Source organism: Ovis canadensis, chromosome 2 (genome assembly GCF_042477335.2).
Source record: "Ovis canadensis isolate MfBH-ARS-UI-01 breed Bighorn chromosome 2, ARS-UI_OviCan_v2, whole genome shotgun sequence".
Taxonomy (NCBI): Eukaryota; Metazoa; Chordata; class Mammalia; order Artiodactyla; family Bovidae; genus Ovis; species Ovis canadensis.
The window spans coordinates 156,896,725-156,918,799 of NC_091246.1; the positions used below are offsets into that span (position 1 = coordinate 156,896,725).

The 22,075-nt window shown below is 40.9% G+C and overlaps 2 protein-coding genes across 12 annotated transcripts in view; one reads left to right on the forward strand and one right to left on the reverse strand.

Moving 5' to 3' along the window:
• Positions 1–22,075, forward strand: part of CCDC148 (coiled-coil domain containing 148) — a 329,833-nt gene that overhangs the window by 278,379 nt on the left and 29,379 nt on the right. For all 6 annotated transcript variants that reach the window (XM_069577480.1, XM_069577479.1, XM_069577478.1 and 3 more), the window contains 2 exons: positions 19,392–19,509; positions 21,640–21,780. In XM_069577480.1, coding sequence (XP_069433581.1) covers positions 19,392–19,509; positions 21,640–21,780 — 259 coding nt within the window. The remainder of the gene's footprint in view (positions 1–19,391; positions 19,510–21,639; positions 21,781–22,075) is intronic.
• The window catches only part of UPP2 (uridine phosphorylase 2), a 98,769-nt gene that overhangs the window by 1,754 nt on the left and 74,940 nt on the right, over positions 1–22,075 (reverse strand). The gene's annotated exons all lie outside the window — the stretch shown is intronic.

Below are 22,075 nucleotides of genomic sequence, written 5' to 3' on the forward strand. Positions count from 1 at the left end.
GTGGCAAGAATACACAGAAGAACTGTACAAAAAAGATCTTCACGACCCAGATAATCACGAAGGTGTGATCACTCCCAACACCTAAAGCCAAACATCCTAGAATGTGAAGTAAAGTGCGCCTTAGGAAGCATCACTACAAACAAAGCTAGTGGTGGTGATAGAATTCCAGTTGAGCTATTTCAAATTCTGGAAGATGATGCTGTGAAAGTGCTACACTCAATATGCCAGCATATTTGGAAAACTCAGCAGTGGCCACAGGACTGGAAAAGGTCAGTTTTCATTCCAATCCCAAAGAAAGTCAATGCCAAAGAATGCTCAAACTACCGCACAATTGCACTCATCTCACATGCTAGTAAAGTAATGCTCAGAGTTCTCCAAGCCAGGCTTCAGCAATATGTGACCGTGAGCTTCCAGATGTTCAAGCTGGTTTTAGAAAAGGCAGAGGAACCAGAGATCAAATTGCCAACATCCACTGGATCATGGAAAAAGCAAGAGAGTTCCAGAAAAACATCTAATTCTGCTTTATTGACTGTGCCATAGGCTTCGACTGTGTGGATCACAATCAACTGTGGAAAATTCTGAAAGAGATGGGAATACCAGACCACCTGACCTGCCTCTTGAGAAACCTGTATGCAGGTCAGGAAGCAACAGTTAGAACTGGACATGGAACAACAGACGGGTTCCAAACAGAAAAAGGAGTACATCAAGGCTGTATATTGTCACCCTGCTTATTTAACTTATATGCAGAGTACATCATGAGAAACACTGGGCTGGAGGAAGCACAAGCTGGAATCAAGATTATCGGGAGAAATATCAATGACCTCAGATATGCAGATGACATCACCCTTATGGCAGAAAGTGAAGAAGAACTAAAGAGCCTCTTGATGAAAGAAGAGAGTGAAAAAGTTGGCTTAAAGCTCAACATTCAGAAAACGAAGATCATGGCATCCAGTCCCATCACTTCATGGCAAATACATGGAGAAACTGAAAACAATGGCTGACTTTATTTTTCTGGGCTCCAAAATCACTGTGGATGGTGATTGAAGCCATGAAATTAAAAGACGCTTGCTCCTTGGAAGGAAAGTTATGACCAACCTAGATAGCATATTAAAAAGCAGAGACATTACTTTGTCAACAAAAGTCCGTCTAGTCAAGGCTATGGTTTTTCCAGTGGTCATGTATGGATGTGAGAGTTGGACTATAAAGAAAGTTGAGTGCCAAAGAATTGATGCTTTTGAACTGTGGTGTTGGAGAAGACTCTTGAGAGTCCCTTGGACTGCAAGGAGATCCAGCCAGTCCATCCTAAAAGAGATCAGTCCTGGGTGTTCATTGGAAGGACTGATGTTGAAGCTGAAACTCCAATACATTGGCCACCTGATGCAGAGAGCTGACTCATTTGAAAAGCCCCTGATGCTGGGAAAGATTGAGGGCAGGAGGAGAAGGGGACGACAGAGGATGAGATGGTTTGGATGGCATCACCGACTCTATCGAGATGGGTTTGGGTGGACTCCGGCAGTTGGTGATGGACAGGGAGGCCTGGCGTGCTGTGGTTCATGGGGTCGCAAAGAGTTGGACACAACTGAGCGACTGAACTGAACTGAGCTGAATTCAGCTTCCCTTTCACTCCTCAAATAATTAAATATCTTACCAAAAAAAAAAAACTTTCCACTGACTTATTTGACAGGTTTAATGGAGATATATATATTCAATTTATTTTTAAACTTATATTTTATCAATTCCCGTGTCCTGTTAGTTACCTACAGCTTAGAAAATTCCATTGGGTACTTTCTAAAGCTTTAGAAATTCATTCATCATTCATTCTGTCATTCATGTGTTGGTGCATGCCTTCTGTTTTAGGCCTTATGCTAGCTCTCGGGGATACAAAGACAATTAAGACATAGCCAGTGTACTCAGGGTACTTGGGTGAAATCTCAAAAATGACAGAATGATCTGTGTTCGTTTCCAAGGCAAGCCATTCAGCATCACAGTTATCCAAATCTATGCCCCAACCACCAATGCCAAAGAAGTTGAAGTTGAACAGTTCTATGATGACCCACAAGACCTTCTAGAACTAACACCAAAAAAGATGTCCTTTTCATCATAGGGAATTGGAACGCAAAAGTAGGACGTCAAGAGATACCTGGAATAACAGGCAAGTTTGGCCTTAGAGTACAAATGAAGCAGGGTAAAGGTTGACGGAGTTTTGCCAAGACACTGTTCATAGCAAACACCCTCTTCCAACAACACAAGAGATGACTCTACATGTAGTCATCACTGGATGGTCAAAATCGAAATCAGATTGACTATATTCTTTGTAGCTGAAGAGGGAGAAGCTCTATACAGTCAGCAAAAACAAGACCTGAAGCTGACGGTGGCTCAGATCATGAACTCCTTATTGCAAAATTCAGACTTGTAAAATTGAAAAGAGGAACTAAAGAACCTCTTAACGAAAGTGAAAGAGGAGGGTGAAAATGTTGGCTTAAAACTCAACATTCAAAAAACTAAGATCATGGCATTTTGTCCCATCACTTCATAGCAAATAGATGGAGAAACAATGGAAACAGTGAAAGACTTTATTTTCTTGGGCCCCAAAATCACTCTAGATGGTGACTGCAGCCATGAAATTAAAAGATACTTGCTCTTCAGAAGGAAAGCTATGACAAACCTCATTTCAGTTCAGTCTCTCAGTCGTGTCCAACTCTTTGAACCCTATGGACTACACCATGCCAGGCTTCCCTGTCCATCACCAACTCCTAGAGTTTACCCAAACTGATGTCCACTGAGTCAGTGATGCCATCCAACCATCTCATTCTCTTTCTTCTCCTGCCTTCAATCTTTCCCAGCATCCGGGTCTTTTCAAAATGAGTCATCTCTTTGCATCAGGTGGCCAAAGTATTGGAATTTCAGCTTCTGTATCAGTCCTTCCAAAGAACACTCAGGACTGATCTCCTTTAGGGTTAGGGTTGGTCATAACTTACCTTCCAAGGAGTAAGCATCTTTTAATTTCATGGCTGCAGTCACCATCTGCAGTGACTTCGGAGCCCCAGAATTAAAGTCAGCCACTGTTTCCACTGTTTCCCCATCTATTTGCCATGAAGTGATGAGACTGGATGCCATGATCTTCGTTTTCTGAATGTTGAGCTTTAAGCCAACTTTTTCACTCTCCTCTTTCACTTTCATCAAGAGGCTCTTTAGTTCTTCTTCATTTTCTGCCACAAGGGTGGTGCCATCTGCATATCTGAGGTTATTGATATTTCTCCCGGCAATCTTGATTCCAGCTTGTGCTTCATCCAGCCCAGCGATTCTCATGATGTACTCCACATGAGTTAAATAAGCAGGATGAAACTATAGAGCCTTGATGGTACTCCTTTTCCTATTTGGAACCAATCTGTTGTTCCATGTCCAGTCCTAACTGTTGCTTCCTGACCTGCATACAGGTTTCTCAAGAGGCAGGTCAGGTGATCTGGTGTTCCCATCTCTCTCAAAATTTTCCACAGTTTATTGCGATCCACACAGTCAAAGTCTTTGGCATAGTCGATAAAGCAGAAATAGATGTTTTTCTGGAACTCTCTTGCTTTTTTGATGATCCAGCAGATGCTGGCAATTTGATCTCTGGTTCCTCTGCTTTTCTAAAACCAGCTTGAACATCAAAATATATAAATAAATCAATAAATATCTGTTTATTTTTTTTTGCAAACCTAGACAACATATTAAAAAGCAGAGATATTGCTTTGCTGACAAAGAGCCATATAGTCAAAGCTATGGTTTTCCCAGTAGTCATGTATGGATGTGAGAGTTGGACCATAAGGAAAGCTGAGTGCTGAAGAATTGATGCTTTTGAACTGTGGTGTTGAAGAAGACTCTTGAGAGTTCCTTGGACTGCAAGGAGATCAAAGCAGTCAAACCTAAAGGAAATCAGTCCAGAATATGCACTGGAAGGACTGATGCTGATACTAAAGCTCCAATACTTTGGCCACCTGATGTGAAGAACTAACTCACTGGAAAAGACGCTGATGCTGGGAAGGATTGAAGGCAGGAGGAGAAGGGGACGACAGAAGATGAGAAGGTTGGATGGCATCATAACTCCATGGACATGAGTTTGAGCAAGGTCTGGGACTTGGTGATGAATAGTGAAGCCTGGTGTGCTGCAGTCTATGAGGTTGCAAAGAGCTGGACACAACTGAGCTACTGAACTGAACTGATTGTACTCAGTAAATGCAGTCTAAAAGAAGGAACATGTGAAAACAAACATTTATAGCTATAAAACAGACTAATAAGTATATTTGTGTTTATGCCCATTAGTTCTTTTACTGGGGCCTCCCTGGTGGCTCAGAATTGAATATCCCTGCTTGTTCATGGAAAGGCAAGTAACATTCCCCAAACTGGCTTCTATTAAAATTTTTCTATTCTTAGATAATTTGGGGAAATTGGCACACTAAATCCTCCTTTTGGAGATGCATAATGCACCCTACTATATCATAATAAGTCTTTTGAGAGCTCCTACTATAAAGAATCTTGTTTCACTTTATCTTAGTTTTCCTCAAACTTACTAGAACATCCAACACATTTTTCATGGCATATATGTCATGTGGGATGTTAACATGTCCTATGGGATGTTAATATTTCATGGGCCATCAATTTAAGAAATGAACTGATTATCACTTGAAACAGCTCTGTATGTTATAAAGAGTAAAAAAATAAGTATTCTCTTATAAGTGATGTTCATTAGTCAGGATTCTTCAGAAACAACTGAGAGAAATCTAACTCAAGCTAGGTTAGGTCGAAAAGAGAATGGATTGACTTACATGAATGAGAATCCAGAAGTGGGTCTTGCCTCAGGGACTCAAATGGCATCTTCGGGTTCCTCTCACTCTCCACTTATTTGTTCATGTTTGTACACTGAAATGGACTTCCTCATGTGTCTGGGTTAAGGGAGTCAAAAGGAAAAGGAGGCATGGCTATTAGCAGTTCCAGGGTTAATTGTATCATTTGAGCTTAGCAACTAAAAAGAGAAGAGAAAGATTTTCTTCTTCAATCAGTTCAGTTCAGTTCATCAAGAGGCTCTTTAATTCCTCTTTGCTTTCTACCATAAGGGTGGTGTCATCTGCATATCTGAGATTATTGGTATTTCTCCTGGAAAGCTTGATTCCAGCTTGTGCTTCATCCAACCTGGCATTTCACATGATGTCCTCTGCATATAAGTTAAATAAGCAGGGTGACAACACACAGCCTTGACATACTCCTTTTCCAGTTTGGAACCAGTCCATTGTTCCATGTCCAGTTGTAACTGTTACTTCTTAACTGGCATACAGATTTCTCAGGAGGTAGGTAAGGTAGTCTGGCATTCCCATCTCTTAAAGAATTTTCCACAGTTCGTTGTGATCCACACAGTCAAAGGCTTTAGCATAGTCAGTAAATCAGAAGTAGATGTTTTTCTGGGACACTCTTGCTTTTTTGATGATCCAGTGGATGTTGGCAATTTGATCTCTGGTTTCTGTCTTTTCTAAATCCAGCTTGAACATCTGGAAGTTCTTGGTTCACGTACTGTTGAAGCCTCATTTGGAGAATTTTAAACCTCGCTGGGAGAATTCTTCTTTAATATCTATATATAAATTCCCGGGGAAAGATTCTGATTCTGATTAGCTCAGCTGAAATCATGTGGGCACTAAGGGCCAATCACTGTGATCGTATTTGTAATGTACTTAATATTAACCATATCTGATCACATGGAAAGGTGGGGGGATTCTTGTTTAAAGGCTTCAATAAACCTACATGGAATGAAGAACGGCAACTGGAAAGGGAATTGATATTACTAGGTTGATGCTAGAGGGCAAAAAAAAGCAACAGATGTCTACCATGGTATGGCCTAATTATTAAACTCTAGATTTGGCCATAATAGGCAGTAGCCCTATACAATTACCATCAGAAAGCAGGTATTTTAAAAAATCAAGTCTTCTAATATTAAAGCCATTATTTGTGGAAGATATCTCCTAATTTATAAAATGGTTTATAGCTAATATCCCCAAAAGTTGTGGCCCTAATCTGTTAAGGATATAAAAAATTTTTTTGGTTCCGTGTTGTATTGCTCAAAGTTATACATTCTCTGATTTTAGGTAGCTGAAGTGACTAACTGTATATAAATATTGCAGCCGTGTTATAAGGGAGCTTAAGTATTGGTCTGTGGATTAGAGTGAACCTAAAATAACTGAGTAGGCAAAATCTTGGCCCTGTCCATGGTACCCACGGTGCTCTAGTGGCTTTATTCTAAGAGGATGTGGGCAGGAATTCCAGATTTCTACTTAACTTTGTGTCATTAGGTTTGTTGCTACAAAAAGCTCAGATGCCCATTAAAGCAGAAGCTTTGCATTTAACTATCACTGTAATATAGTAACACTTGAGGGATTTGTCTGCAGCCAATCCTGAAATTACATAGAGAAAAAAATAAAAGACCAAAGGATTTGGGACTTTGAAGGGGGTGGAGGCTGTAGCTATTCATGCCTTGATTGTAGCTGAAGTCATGTTCCCAGACAATGTTTTTAAATTGTGAAAAGAGGATTTGTGTTGAAAACTTGGGTACACAGATGAGGAGAAGCCAGTAAAAGGTGAGGAACAGCAGTCAAAAATTGAATGTACATTTCATAAAGGAGGTGGTCATCAGTACCAGGCATTGCTCAAGTCAAGTCAGACTAAGATTTCTTCTGAAAGAAGGTCCCAAGTTTACAGAGACATTGGGGAGAGTAGTTTCTACTTGGAGTAGAAGGATCAGAAGCCGACTGAGTAAAAGGATCCTTCTGAGTGGAAGGATCAGAAGCCAACTGTAGGGGTTGTTGCACCAAGTTAGAAGCAAAGAATTAGAGACAAATTGTGGCTTCTTTGTTTAAAAAATTTTACAAGGAAGTGACAAAGAAGATGGTAGCTGAAAGGAAAGTTGAGAGTTACATATTTTCCCCATTTGAAGAAGTTTATATGCAGAGGAAAAAAGACCATGAAGGGGAGAGAGTCTGAAAAAATAGGAAAGGAAAAGATTCACTCCTGGAGCAAGATCCTAGAGACAGCCAGGTTTCTGGGATTAAAAGCACAGGTTTAAGGAGCAAAGGATGAATTAAGATGGTCCTAACAAGATTGGAAATGAGCAACGCATGGTGGGGAAAGCAAATGCTTATGGCCTTTTGTTTTCAGTGAAATAGGAGGTGAGGTTCTCTGCTAAGAGGGAGACTATCGAGTAGCTGGGGTAAGTAAAAATCATTCGGGAGGAGTGTTAAATGTTTCGGTAAGGCTCAAACCTCATAAATACATAATAAATTCAGTAAACAATGAGAGCTGGAAATTGGCAAGGCAGTTGTGGAAAGAAGATACCAAAAGAATACTAGTGGCAATGCCTTTGAACAGATGGACCCATCAGTCCAAAGCTGGAGAGAGAACTGAGTAAATCTGATTGTGTCTCATAGCCTGGGAAGAAAAGGAAGGAGTAGAATGACAGTAAGCTTCATGAGGGAAGACCTAGCCCAGTGCCCGGCACAAAGTTTATAGTTCATAAGAGTTGTTGATAAATGGAGAGCCTGACACACTAAAGTGATATCAGGTTGAGTAAGGTTAAATAATCAACACATAAAGGACAGGAGGTTGGAAGGCAATCCATTCCTGGTTACTTAGCCTACAACCTTTGTCAGTCTATTCAGTGACTCTGGAGATTGGAATCAGAACAGAATACTCAGTGTAAAATTTTGGCAGGGAAATGGTCTTCCCAAACCAGGTTCGTTTTGCCTGATAGGCAGCAAAGCAAAGCGCTGAGAAGCCAGAGTTGTGCAGCAGAGAGCATTAATTAGCTAAGCAGCCAATTAAGGAGACAGAAGAACAAGTCTCAGACTGCTCCACACCCACCTCCCCACACACACACTTCCCAGAGGCATGGGGCACTGGGTATTTGGGATAAAGAATAAAGAATACATTGCTATTCAATCTGAGGTAGCCAATATATCTTAATGAAAATTCTTTAAAAAATTTCCCATGTATTTCATTAATATTTTTGCCTGTCAATAAATACATTGTTACTTTGCCAACAAAGGTCTGTCTAGTCAAGGCTGTGGTTTTTCCAGTAGTCATGTATGGATGTGAGAATTGGACTATAAAGAAAGCTGAGCGCTGAAGAATTGATGCTTTTGAACTGTGGTGTTAGAGAAGACTTTTGAGAGTCCCTTGGACTGCAAGGAGATCCAACCAGTCCATCCTAAAAGAGATCAGTCCCAAGTGTTCATTGGCAGGACTGATGTTGAAGCTGAAACTCCAATACTTTGGCCACCTCATGCGAAGAACTGACTCATTTGCAAAGACCCTGATGCTGGGAAAGATTGAATGTGGGAGGAAAAGGGGAAAACAGAGGATGAGATGGCTGGGTGGCATCACCAACTCCATGGACATCAGTTTGGGTAAACTCCAGGAGTTGGTGATGGACAGGGAAGCCTGGCATGCTGCAGTCCATGGGGTTGCAAAGAGTTAGACACGGCTGAGCAACTGAACTGAACTGAACTACATTGTTGCTGTACAGTGACTCAATCATGTCTGACCCTTTGGACCAAATGAGCACATGCTCGTTTGGAGGGTTGGTGGTCCTTCAGTTCAAATAAGACAGAACTGACTCCCAGTTCCTGGAGAGCACCTCGGTCAAACATCTTATTGTTTAGGCTCCATGCAGCTTGGAGAGAACATGCCAGTCATGAAATGATCTTGAGTAGTGAAGGCAGGTAAAATGGATTTGATAATTATTATCCACAGTTTCAAAGGTTTTGGGTGATGCCAAGCTCCAAGTTTGGTCTAAGGAGTGGGCTGTTAAAGGAGGGGAAAAGCATATGCTGTTCAGGATCAAGGAACTAGAAGAGTGGAGTTTTGAATAACCCTCAGTAAATATGGGCAGTGACCTGGGAAGCCAGTAGTTGATCCCAAGAACTGTATTAGAAACAGGATGATCTAACCCAAGTCAATGGGTAAAACTTTTCTGGAATTGTTAGAGAGCCAGGAAAATGCTATCTTTCTTCTCTCTCCATTGTAAATGGGTAGCAATGGAAGTAGTATCACCTGGGAAGCACTGGTTTTCAATTAAGGGAAACATTTGAAAGGGGCAACTGAGTAAGTGAGATAGGAATGCATGCTCCAGTAGAGGGAGTTTTTATCTCTAACTTTGTTGAGACTTGCTGATACATAGTGATTAAAAAGGCAAAAAAAAAAAAAAGACTAGCTTTTATTTATTGCTTTTAATTCTCCATAGACAATGCATCTTTTCCTATACCCTACTTGAAATGCTATTGGGAAAAGAGTATTCTAGGAAAATTTTGAGACTATGTGAGGATATAAAAGGATTACTGAAAACTAGATGGAAAGACTTAGAAATAGTTCAAAAAGAGGAGGTAAATGTGGCAGAAATGCGTTTGTGCACTTACTTGGAGCAAGGGCCAAAATTATTTTTATAACATTCTTTCACTAACCCTCTCCTCACATCTTATTCTATATTTAAATCTGGAGTCCCAGGTTTAAGTCCTTGTTTCACAGCTGTTTGTATCTCTGCATTTCCAACTCAAGTGAACTCAGATGGCTAGGTTGGAACTGATTACAGCCAACAGGAAAATGTATATCACTCTTATTTATGGGTTTTCACTTCCAGTATGAAAAATATTTACCCCCCCCCACCCCCCGGAGTTGCAGGAACCAGTCCCAAGGGAAGTGGCTCATTGCTCAAATGCTTTCAAGTTGTTTCTTCCTGCTTTGATTTTATTAAATAGACCCTTTAAATATCACCAGGAGTCTGAAGTTTCCAGTTGTCGTCAGGATATCCCAGTGTTTAGTCCATTGAGGGAAAGAGGTTCAGTGATAGCCGCTGTTGCTCTCCCAAACCTGGGAGGACCACTGTCACTAGGAAACCTGTCATCCATATGTGTAAAGGCCAAGGGATAGGTTGGAGTTGAAAGATTCTGCTTTTTTTTTTTTTTCTAACGGAAGTATAGTTTATTAACAACATTGTGTTAGTTTCCGGTTTACACCAAAGTGATTCAGTTATGCATATGCATGTTCTTCCTCATATTCTTTTCCATTATGGTTTATCCCAGGATTCTAAATATAGTTCCCTGTGCTATACAGAAGGACCTAGTTGTTTATTCATTTTCTATATAACCATTTGCATCTAGTAACCCCAAACTCCCAAGTCAACCCTCTCCCTCTTTGCCCCTACCTTGGCAACTACAAGTCTGTTCTCTATGTCTGTGAGTGTGTTTCTATTTTATAGGTAAAAAGATGTGGCAATGTGTGTGTGTGTGTGTGTGTATACAGTGGAATATGAATGATATCACTTTTATGAAGAATCTAAAATATGACACAAATTACAGTTTCTGCTCATGAATGTCAGTAGCAAGCACAAAAGCAGAAACTTCTAGTTTGGATCAGTCCTGAGGCATATAATATAACTGATGTTTAGCACATGCAACCAGGAATAAGAAGCTGATCAAGGTAGTGATATGCACCTAGTTTTGTCTTGCTAATAATAGGCAATTAGAGTTCCTTTAATCTAAATATTTATTTGGGCTGTGGGTCTCTCTAGACCAGCATCACCTGGAAATTTCTTAGAAATACAGATTTTTCAGACCCCACCTCACTACTCCTGAATCTGAGCTTCAACAAGCCCTCCAAGGCCTCCTTGGTGGCTCAGTGGTAAAGAATTCACCTGCCAATGCAGGAGACGAGGGTTCCGTCCCTGATCTGGGAAGATCCCGCATGCCACGGAGCAACTAAGCCTGTGAACCGCAAGTGCTGAGCCTGTGCTCTTGAGCCTGGGAGCTGCATGCCCTGAAGCCCACGCCCTAGAGCCCCGTGCTCTGCAACAAAAGAAGCCGCCCTGACGAGAAGCCTGTGCACCACCAGAGAGTAGCCCCAGGTCTCCGCGGCTAGAGGAAAGCCCATGCAGAACGAAGACCCAGCCCAGACAAACACGAAAAAATAAAAGCAAGCCCTCTGGGTGATCCTGGCCCTAGAGTGGCTTAGGGCTCCACTGGGCCAGGCAGTGCTGTGCTCAGACCAGGCTGCATATCGGAATCACTGAGGAACTTTTAACAAAACACCAATCTTGAGCCCCGAAACCAGATTCTGATGTAATTAGTGTGGTGTGGGGCCCTGGCCTCAGAAGTTTTTATAAGTTCCAGTGATTCTAATGATAGTCGTAGTTGAGAACTATCGAGCTATAGCAATATAAGAAAAAGCTCTCTAATTTAGGACAGTGATAAATTTAAAATAATTTATTAAAACAATTTTATGTATTTTACTAGGATGTTAATTTAGGGATGCTCGTATACAACAAACCATAAGTAACATATGATTTAACAGCGGGGATCTTGTTTGTCTGGATTTTATTTTTCATTATTATATCCTGAGCCTGTGGGGCAGTGCCTGGCACATAGTAGGTTTGCCAATAATTCTATGTTGACTAATTGGATTAATCAATTAAAGATAAGTTCCAACAGGAGCTTGCCTTTACACCCCACAAAGGAACCAGTAAGCACTCTGAGCTAGAAGAATAGTCTCTGTCTGGGGCTGGCCTGGGTTCATCTCCTTCTGGTTCTGTGGGTTCTCTGTGAATCCTCTTTGTTCTTGTCCCATGCTGATCTGTACCAGGATGTCACTGCCTTGTATCAGGATCCACATTACATTTACAGGAACTGGTCTCTGTTTATGCCCTTAGCCAGAACCCTCACTGAGTATAGAATCTCGTGGTCCTGACCACTGGAGGGGTGATGCTGGCCAATGTGAACACCTCTTATGTTTTCTTGCTTCTTTCCTGTGGGCTGGCTTCTCCACCTCTGTACAGGTGCTGCTACTTGGCCTGCCTATGTTTTGATCTGTGCACTCCTCCCTGTTGGAGTCCTGTAGAGCTCATGGGGGTGTCTCTTTGCTTGGTGGGAAGAACAACTTTCTGAGTGGGGTTTAAGCCAAAACTGGATTTCCCAGCAGGGAGAAACAGGTTCACTATGCTGCACTGCTGTTCAAACCCCTCTGGCAATAGCACCTCCAGCGTGTGCCTGTTAAACATTCCTTGTTCAGTGTTGAGTAAGCCACATTACCTAAAAATGAAGTAGCAGATTTGTTTGGAAACTGCCTCTAATTCAGTAGGGCAAATTACTTCCCTGAAACATTTTTGGTGGGAGTTCCATACTGGTTAGTGTAACCTAATTAAGATGTATTGTTAATGCTGGTTTATTTACTGCTTAAGTTAAAAAAAAACAAACTGTAGAACCTGCTACTGTCAGCAAAAATTTATTCTGAAGTCTTTTTTCCCCTCTTAGTTCCTGTAGCTTCTTTGAAGACTGAAGTTATCTGTGTCTCCCTTCAGATAGGAGGGAGGTCAAATTTTGAAGTTAACATTTTGCCTGATTCTTACTGCTAGTTTCACTGAAGCAAAGGAGGGTGTCACTGAAGTTCATGATGTTTCCAAACTATTTGCATTTGTATACTCATCTCTTGAGCTTCCATGATGGCTCAGTGGTAAAGAATCAGCCTCAATGCAGGAGATGCAGGTTCAATTCCTGGGTGAGGAAGATCCCCTGAAGAAGTAAATGGCAACCTACTCCAGCATTCTTGCCAGGGAAATCCCACGGACAGAGGAGCCTGGCAGGGTACAGTTCACAGGGTCTCAAAAGAGTCAGACATGACTTAGTGACTAAACAACAACAACTCCTCTCTTCGAATGCATCACACATATAAAAATATCTCCAAAATGATATGTAAATTCTCCATTTCTACATGAAAGCTTCTTGTCCCTTCAACTACACTCAGGTCCAGAAGCATAAACAAAATCCTTTTCAGATTATTGTTAATGCTCTGCCTGGTTCTGCAACAGCTGTTGCTTTTGAACAATATGATGCTTCTCCTCCCCCAAGAGGAGTAGAAAAGGCCTCCTTTGCTGCCCTCTCAACCTTTGTCAACTCAGGGAGCATGAAACAGACTGAGAGATAAACCTAAGATTCCTGTTTGGGAATTCAGTGCACAGCTTAAAGACTATTGAGTTTTGCCACTTCCTGACATTGACTTTCATAGCAACAGTTTAATTTGGAGAAAATCTGCTATTTCAAATGGCTAAAGGTATTTATGTGGAAAATTTTCCAAATGATTGACTTTACTGTTGCTATTTTCTTTCCCCATGAATATGTGAGTATTTGGCTTTCTCCCAGGAATTTTTCTGCATCACTTCTCTTTAGGCAAAGACATTTTTCCATCCAGACTGGGAAAAGGAGGGTGTACCAAGAGTTTCCCCTTTTACAGTGAATTATTATTTGAGTTTAAACATTGGCATCTCTAAGAATGAAGACTTTGACTATGTCTCCTTAAAATTTCCCATGGCCAATCTTCACAACAGTCAGAGTCACCTTGGTCATCACTTTGGAACGAATGCAACTGTGATCAGCTTCCTCCAGCCCCAGCTTGCTTCTCTCCTCTCCATTGGCATCAGCCTTACTGGGGGTGTTGTCTCTCTTACCTCTTACTTCCTTATCTACTGCTAATTCTTCAGCCACCTCTCTACTGCCAAGTTTGCCAATGGCTCCCTGTTATTTAATCCAATGATTATCTTAGATAAAAGCTGATTTTTAGCATGAGACATGCTCTTTCCATTGTATTTCTCTTCTGTGCCACAATTTCTCCTCATTCTCCTAGTTTCTTCCTTTTCTGTCCCCTTCTTAAAAGTTGCCCCCTTCCTTGGGTTGAGCAGAGTGGGGAAATTAAATTGGTATTTTGAAAAGAAATTAAACTTCTAAATACATGAAAATATATGCCTATAATTGAAAGTGTGAGAACAGGGTTTTGTTATTATTATTTTTTTTTAATCAGTGTGGATAATCCACCCTAGAACAGCACTTGGCACAGTGTGGACACCCAGTCAGTGAATGAGTGAATAACATAAAATTATAAATACTGAAAACATACATAGAAAAAATGACCCCCAAAAAAAGGTGTTTCCTTTGGACTCAGTTTTAGGCCTGCCACCTCCTCTTACACTGTAGTACCTTCCTGGACAGGTGCTATCTGTTTCTCGGTCTCAGTCCCATGCCATGGATAAAGATCCCCAACCATTCCTCCAGCCCAGATCTTACGACAGCAGAGCTATGGCTAAACTCAACCTAATTCCTTCTCTCCCTGGTTTCTCTAAGTCCCCAGTTTTAGAGAGGAATGCCATTGTTCACCATGCAACATGGAAACCTTAGCTTCCTCTCTCTTTCCCCCTTTCGCTTAAAAAACACTAACAATGCTCACTTATTCTATTTTCTACATAAATTTTAAGACTATATCATCTCCCTAACTCCTATAAGCAGCCCTCCCCTGCCCTAATTCAGGAAAGCTTTTTTTTGCATTGGAATTAAGTCTCTCTGGTCTTGCTTCTTAGCAATCCATCCTCCACATTACAGGAGAGAGTTTTCTGATTGTGTTGCCTTGATCAAAGCCCTCATGCTTGCAAAGTCCTCACTACCTGTCCTCCCTTGCCTTCCTAGCCTCAGCTCTTGGTACTCCTCACCTTACAATTTTCATTTTTGGTCATTCCAAATATTTTTGAGTTCGTCAAGCATACCATGCTCTCTTACCTTCTGGGCCTTCATATGATATTTTTTTCTACTTAGAACCTTCTTTCTGTTCTCTCCCCCTCTGAAGAATTCCTGCTCCTTTTTTAGATCTGAATTTTGGAGCACTTCCTGGTGGCTGCTCCTCTGAATGCCCCAAGTCTGGCAAAGGTGCTTCTCCCATGACCTGTGCCCCATTGTCTCATCAGGGCAAGAGCTACCCTGTGCCATAATTGCCTGGATCTTTGTATCCACATTAGACGGTCACTTCTGTGAGGACAGGAGTATGTCTTCTGTACTGAAATCCTTTGTCCAGTGCTAACAACAGTGATTGACGCAGTGAAAGTGAAAGTGAAGTCGCTCAGTCGTGTCCGACTCTTTGTGACCCCATGGACTGTAGCCTACCAGGCTCCTCTGTCCATGGGATTTTCCAGGCAATAATACTGGATTGGATTGCCATTTCCTTCTCCAGGGGATCTTCCTGACCCAGGGATCGAACCCAGGTCTCCCGCCTTGTAGACAGACGCTTTACCATCTAAGCCACCAGGGAAGTCCTTGACTTCCCTGACGCAGAGAGGTGCTCAAATTTTTGATGAATGAATGAATGAACTTCAAAGTAAAGCATGAGCCAGCTTTCTTTACCAAATAGCTTCAAATGCTTCACTCTCCTTTTGAATCTCTTCCTCACTAGTCAAGCTCCTCTAACTAAAACAGCTATTACTTTTCCACAAAGCAGGCAAAAGTTTGCAGCAGACAAAGCAACCTATACATCCCAAAGGAAGAGAAACTTTTCAGAAGTTCTGAGAATTAACATATGGTAATTGTCAAATCCCTGGGTGTCTTTTCATTGAACCTTCACAGTAGTTCCCTTAGCTTGTACTCAGTGCTTAAATTGAGTAGAACCTCATTAGGAAAGTTGTGTCACGCCTTAGTGAAAATGGAAGGAATGAGAAACAGAGCTTTCTATGACAGAGAGGCATCAGAGAAAGAGAGCAATCTGGCCTGTGAATTCTTTAATCCATGTGTCTGGTTGTAGTGACTCTTGAAATGGGAGATGATGGGCAACAGCCACAGCCGTCGAGCAAGCTTGGGACCTTCTTCCCAAATTCCGTTCTGGGTTTTGTGCTTCTAAAGTATCTGCTGCCTGCTTCCCTCCTCTCCCAGTGCTGCTTCTTCAGTGCCAGCCTCAGGAGCAACCTGGTTTTAAAGAGTTTTCTTCCCCGAGAGCAGATCATTGAAGGAACCATGTGACTACCAGGCTCAGCCCCCTCGGTGCTTTTCTGGGCTTCTCTGTCACTGCTCACCCACTCACTCTGTTCAGCCACCTTGAACCCTTCCCTGCCCAGTGCTGTGACGAGGTGAGGCAAGCAAGGTGCCCAGAGGACAAAACTGAAGAAGTCAGCTACTCTCGGAGGCCAACCGTGCACTTGCAGAGCCTGAGCCTCCCTGGACTCACCCTCGTCCCAGCTCTCTCTCTGCCACACCTCAGCCATGCCTCGTGGCCTCTCCAAACCCTAGTCCTCCAGACCCAGCTCAGATGCTGCAGCCTCCTCCATAAAGTGCTTGCTGAAGTCGACCAGTCTTTCTCACAATTCAGCAAGTAGGCATCTCACTTTCCTCTGAATCCAGGGTGGACCTTATTTATACCTCTCTGAAGATACTGTATGCCTTGTTTAGTTCTTGGGCTTGCCTTTTGTCTCTGTTAAACCACAGGCTCTTTAAGAGCGGTCTTTTTCTCAGAGTGCTCTCAATTTCCAGCACAGGGTTTGGCACAAAGTAGGCATTCATCAGTCAGTGAGGTGAGTAGAGCTGTCAAGGGGAGGAGAGAGAAGAACATGGTAGTTAACTGTTCATGGGCTCTGGGGCCAGTACGCCTGGATTTGACCTCAAGTTCTGCCATTGAGACTTGGGACAAGTTTCATCACCTTTCTATGCCTCCATTTCTTTATCTTTAAAGATAAATGATGGTACCCCAACATGTGAAGTCTGAATGAGCCATTAGCACAAGACTTGATGTGTAGTGAACACCTCAGTAAATGTCAGGATCCAGAATAAAAATGGTCTAATGCAGGGACATCCATGGAAAATATAGGTGTGCATGCCTGGGGCAAAGTACATTTGTGACCGATGCCACTGTAATTTAGTCTCTAAGCTGTGTCTGACTTGGACTGCAGACTGCCAGGCTCCTCTGTCCATGGGATTTCCCAGGCAAAAATACTGAAGTGGGTTGCCATTTCCTTCTCCAGGGGATCTTCCCGACCTAGGAATCGAACCTGCATCTCCTGCACTGGCAGGCAGATTCTTTACCATTGAGCCCCCAAGGAAGCCCTGATGCTATCAGTTCAGTTCAGTCGCTCAGTTGTGTCCGACTCTCTGCGACCCCATGAATCGCAGCACGCCAGGCCTCTCTGTCCATCACCAACTCCTGGAGTTCACCCAGACTCAAGTCCATCAAGTCCGTGATGCCATCCAGCCATCTCATCCTCTGTCATCCCCTTCTCCTCCTGCCCCCAATCCCTCCCAGCATCACAGTCTTTTCCAATGAGTCAACTCTTCGCATGAGTTGGCCAAAGTACTGGAGTTTCAGCTTTAGTATCATTCCTTCCAAAGAAATCCCAGGGCTGATCTTCTTCAGAATGGACTGGCTGGATCTCCTTGCAGTCCAAGGGACTCTCAAGAGTCTTCTCCAATACCACAGTTCAAAACCATCAATTCTTCGGCGCTCAGCCTTCTTCACAGTCCAACTCTCACATCCATACATGACCACAGGAAAAACCATAGCCTTGACAGACCTTAGTCAGCCAAGTAATGTCTCTGCTTTTGAATATGCTATCTAGGTTGGTCATAAATTTTCTTCCAAGGAGTAAGCGTCTTTTAATTTCATGGCTGCAATCACCATCTGCAGTGATTTTGGAGCCCAAAAAAGTAAAGTCTGACACTGTTTCCACTGTTTCCCCATCTATTTCCCATGAAGTGATGGGACTGGATGCCATGATCTTCGTTTTCTGAATGTTGAGCTTTAAGCCAACTTTTTCACTCTCCTCTTTCACTTTCATCAAGAGGCTTTTTAGTTCCTCTTTACTTTCTGCCATAAGGTTGGTGTCGTCTGCATATCTGAGGTGATTGATATTTCTCCTGGCAATCTTGATTCCAGCTTGTGTTTCTTCCAGTCCAGGGTTTCTCATGACGTACTCTGCATAGAAGTTAAATAAGCAGGGTGACAATATACAGATTTGATGTACTCCTTTTCCTGTTTGGAACCAGTCTGTTGTTCCATGTCCAGTTCTAACTGTTGTTTCCTGACCTGCATACAGGTTTCTCAAGAGGCAGGTCAGGTGGTCTGGTATCCCCATCTCTTTCAGAATTTTCCACAGTTTATTGTGATGACACAGTCTCAAAGCTTTGGCATAGTCAATCAAGCAGAAATAGATGTTTTTCTGGAACTCTCTTCCTTTTTCCATGATCCAGCGGATGTTGGCAATTTGATCTCTGGTTCCTCTGCCTTTTCTAAAACCAGCTTGAACATCAGGAAGTTCACGGTTCACGTATTGCTGATGCCTGGCTTGGAGAATTTTGAGCATTACTTTACTACCATGTGAGATGAGTGCAATTGTGTGGTAGTTTGAGCATTCTTTGGCGTTGCCTTTCTTTGGAATTGGAATGAAAACTGACCTTTTCCAGTCTTGCGGCCACTGCTGAGTTTTCCAAATTTGCTGGTATATTGAGTGTAGCACTTTCACAGCATCATCTTTCAGGATTTGAAACAGCTCAACTGGAATTCCATCACCTCCACTAGCTTTGTTCGTAGTGATGCTTTCTAAGGCCCACTTGACTTCACATTCTAGGATGTCTGGCTCTAGATGAGTGATCACAGCATCATGATTATCTGGGTCGTGAAGATCTTTTTTGCACAGTTCTTCTGTGTATTCTTGCCACAGAGGAAGTTAAATCTAAACCATCAATGATAGAAGACAGAGCTAACACCTCCTTCTACCTTGAGAAGCCAGGTGCCTACTGTTTTTGAAAAGGCAAATCTTATCTCTATAATTCAATAGAATAATACCTTGGACAAAAATATAGTTAGGGAGGCTGCCCCAAAACAGCAACAGAGGAGTGCCAGGTGAACCCTGGAGTATTAAAACAGGTATTTAAATGTGTTCGGTTTTCATATCTGCTGTTAAGGAGGATGGAAACAATGCTCAGGGAAAGTCATGTTTTTGCTGCCATCTACAGTCAATGTGCAATTTTCAACATTTTTTAACACAAACACACACATCCATCCAGATAGAGTATTCTTGACAAAATAAGTGACAATATAAAGTTTGGTTTAAACTCTAGTAATTGAGATACTTTGGGCATATTATAGTATTTTATTTACTTGTCTTTTTAATATTAGGCCTATTAAAACTGTAACATAGCCTGTTAAATCTCATACTGTATTAAAACTTACTAGAAGACTGCTGAAATACCTCAAGGGTGAGGCTGTCATCTGTCAGGTTGGCTTAGCTGCAGTTGTGGCAGCTGACGGTTAATACAATGATTTCATTGAAGGAGTGAGATTGGATTTTACCCCATGTTTCCCTGCCCGCATGACCTGCAGTTCTATGATTGTTATTCGAATTATTGTAAATTATATTTTATAGAAACATCCTCTATGGTTGTGATATGAGAAATTATCCAAAGCAAGTAAAAAGAAAATGACAGTGATGTCTCTTTTTAGATGACTTCTGCCCATATGCTGCTGTCCATATACTCTCCAACATTATCGTGATGTTCTCCTAACTTCCCTGTGCATTATTTTTAAAGGGTTAAATATAGACAAGAATTATTGGAAAAGCGTTTGATGGAGAAAAAAGAAGTGGCCCTTCAAGAAGCGCTTGAAGAAGAAGAAAGAGGAAAGCGACTAGAAGCCCTGTGGAAACAGGTGTTTTTAATTTGGAGAATTTCATGGGTGGTTTAAAAAATGTTTCTAAGTGCTCTTAACAACATTATTACTAGGACTTAGTTCATGACATCTGCTATATAAAATGTAACTTTTCCAAATTGGAACACCGATCCTCATTCCTGGGAACAATTAGATTTATGTTGCATTATTTTCAGTTTCTTAGTATATGAAAAGAACTTTATCAGAACCGTTAAAAAAATCTCTCCCAAGATTTAAATACATCCATATTACCTCTAGTTTACAAGCTGAATAGTATCAATTCATAGCAGTGAAACCCTGCGTGTAGCTAAAGGATTTTACTCTCCTCAAAAAAAAAAAATGTGGTAGAGCTTGAGCAAGATAATACTCCCTAGGAAAGGGACCTCTGTTTGGAAATATCCTACAGTCAACAAAAAGGTTAAAAATCACTTTTTCAAATGACTGTTTTTGTGGGGAAATAAAAGCCTCCTATTGCTTTGGCTCATAAAAGTAGACAAAAGTTTTGAAAATAGTATTGATAGACAGCAAGAGCAAGAATTTCAGACCTTAGGAAATGTTATAAAGTAGTTTTGCTTGGTAATTTTTCAGTATTATTAACGTAACAAGGATAAGCACAACTCATCAGCTCCAAAGTCTTCTCTGATACCATTTCCTAGCTGACAGGAAATGACTGACTGGCTCTCCTTCTATGTGGTTGGGAATTAGCATCGAATCTTGGATAAGAACTCCACCTCTGGTTTCCTTCAAAGCTGGTACAACCTGGCTCACTGCTTACTGGCAGAGGAAACTTAGGTCTTTCATTTAACCTTCCTAAACTTAATTTCCTCCTCTAAAGAGTGGAATGATAGTACCTATCTCATCCTTGGGATCACAGAGAGTCAGATGCAACTTGGTGACTGAACAACAGCACAACAGCTGCCTACCTCATAGGTTTGTAGTAATGTGTGTTCACACTGTTTAAATGCTCTTAGGTCTTACCTCATTTAACTCCTACCCCAACCCTATGATGTAGGAATTATTATTTTATAGAAGAGAAAATTGAGGCAGCCCAGAGTTTTCCCAAAGTCATCTGGCTACTCAATGTAAATATGAATTCAAGCCAAGGAAGTTAAGTTAAATGAAATTATATAAAGGAAGTATAAATGCATATAAATAGTATATCCATCATTGATAAATAGATTATAGAAATAAATTAAACACATAGGAATATACATCTGGTCATCTTAGAGTCAATGAAATTAAAATTTTTCAATCATTAGCCAATAATGATATACCATGGCCTTCTAGGGACAAAATTTAATGTCACTATTACTAAACACATTTTGTTCAAAATATCATTTTGACAACTACAGTCTATATGATTAAGATTCTTTTTACATCTGTGAGACCTTTGAAAGAGGAAATATCTGTGCCTGTTATCTGTAATCAGTGTTTAGAACTATAGTAAAAGACATTTTGGCTAGTAAAACCTATAATAATTAAAGTATGTGCAACCTCCAGTTATGTCATTATAATTTCTAAATAGAATTAAAAATGCCATTTTCCTATTGCTATTTCCTGACTTTAGGAAGTAGCAGGCAGGTGTTATTAATGGTGGCATATAATTTACAAAATTAGTGGCTTCTTTTCATTAGGATGCAGGTTTGATTGATTTCAGTTATCATAAAGCACAAAGGCATTTGGGTTAAAATGATTCTTGGAGTTTTTCAGTGGAAGAGGAAACAATGGTTTTTAACAGTCCCTGGAAATCCTGTTGCTCAGTACAATGAAAACTCACCCATCATGCTCAATAATGCTAACACACATGACTTTACCCATAAATGATATACTCTAGACTCAGCTTAATCAGATTAAACTTTTTAGAAAGCTTCATGGAGTCATTACTGTGGCCACGGATTTCTAGTGGCTAAAAATTAATGTTTTCTACTTTTGGTTACTTTCAAGGTGATTGAATGTGTAGGTTTTCTATATAAAATTTCCCTTGACTTTGGATCAGGAGGAAATTTTTATCTAAATTTAATCATACCTGTAACTATGCAATAATAACATTTCTTAACTTTAATGGATATTAAGCACTAATAATGTTGCCCAGAAGTATTTAGCGTGTATCTCGTCCCAATCTTCTTTTAGGTTGCTATTGTCGCTCAATTTGATCCTGTTAGAATGATGTCAGATACAGTGGCATCAAAAGCAAGGATGGGTATTGGAACTGAAGAAGAATTTATTCTTCAGAAGCCACTCTTCACATTGAATACGTACAATGAACAGCAGGTAATTATGGAAATTAGCAAGATTGATGCAAAAGCCGTGATGATGATAAGAATTGCAGAAGTGTGCATTTGGGTTACAAATTATTTATAATGTTTATATTTAAATACATGCATATTAGCATAAATTGCATGTAATTACTGGACAGTTCTTAATATTATAAAATGTTAATAGGTGACCATAGGACAAAACACTTTGAAAATGTTATGAATGTATCATTGGAAATTATTTTAATCTAAAACAACTTTATAAAATTTTACTTTAAAGTTGTGTTAATATTGTATTTTTGTTTAAATAT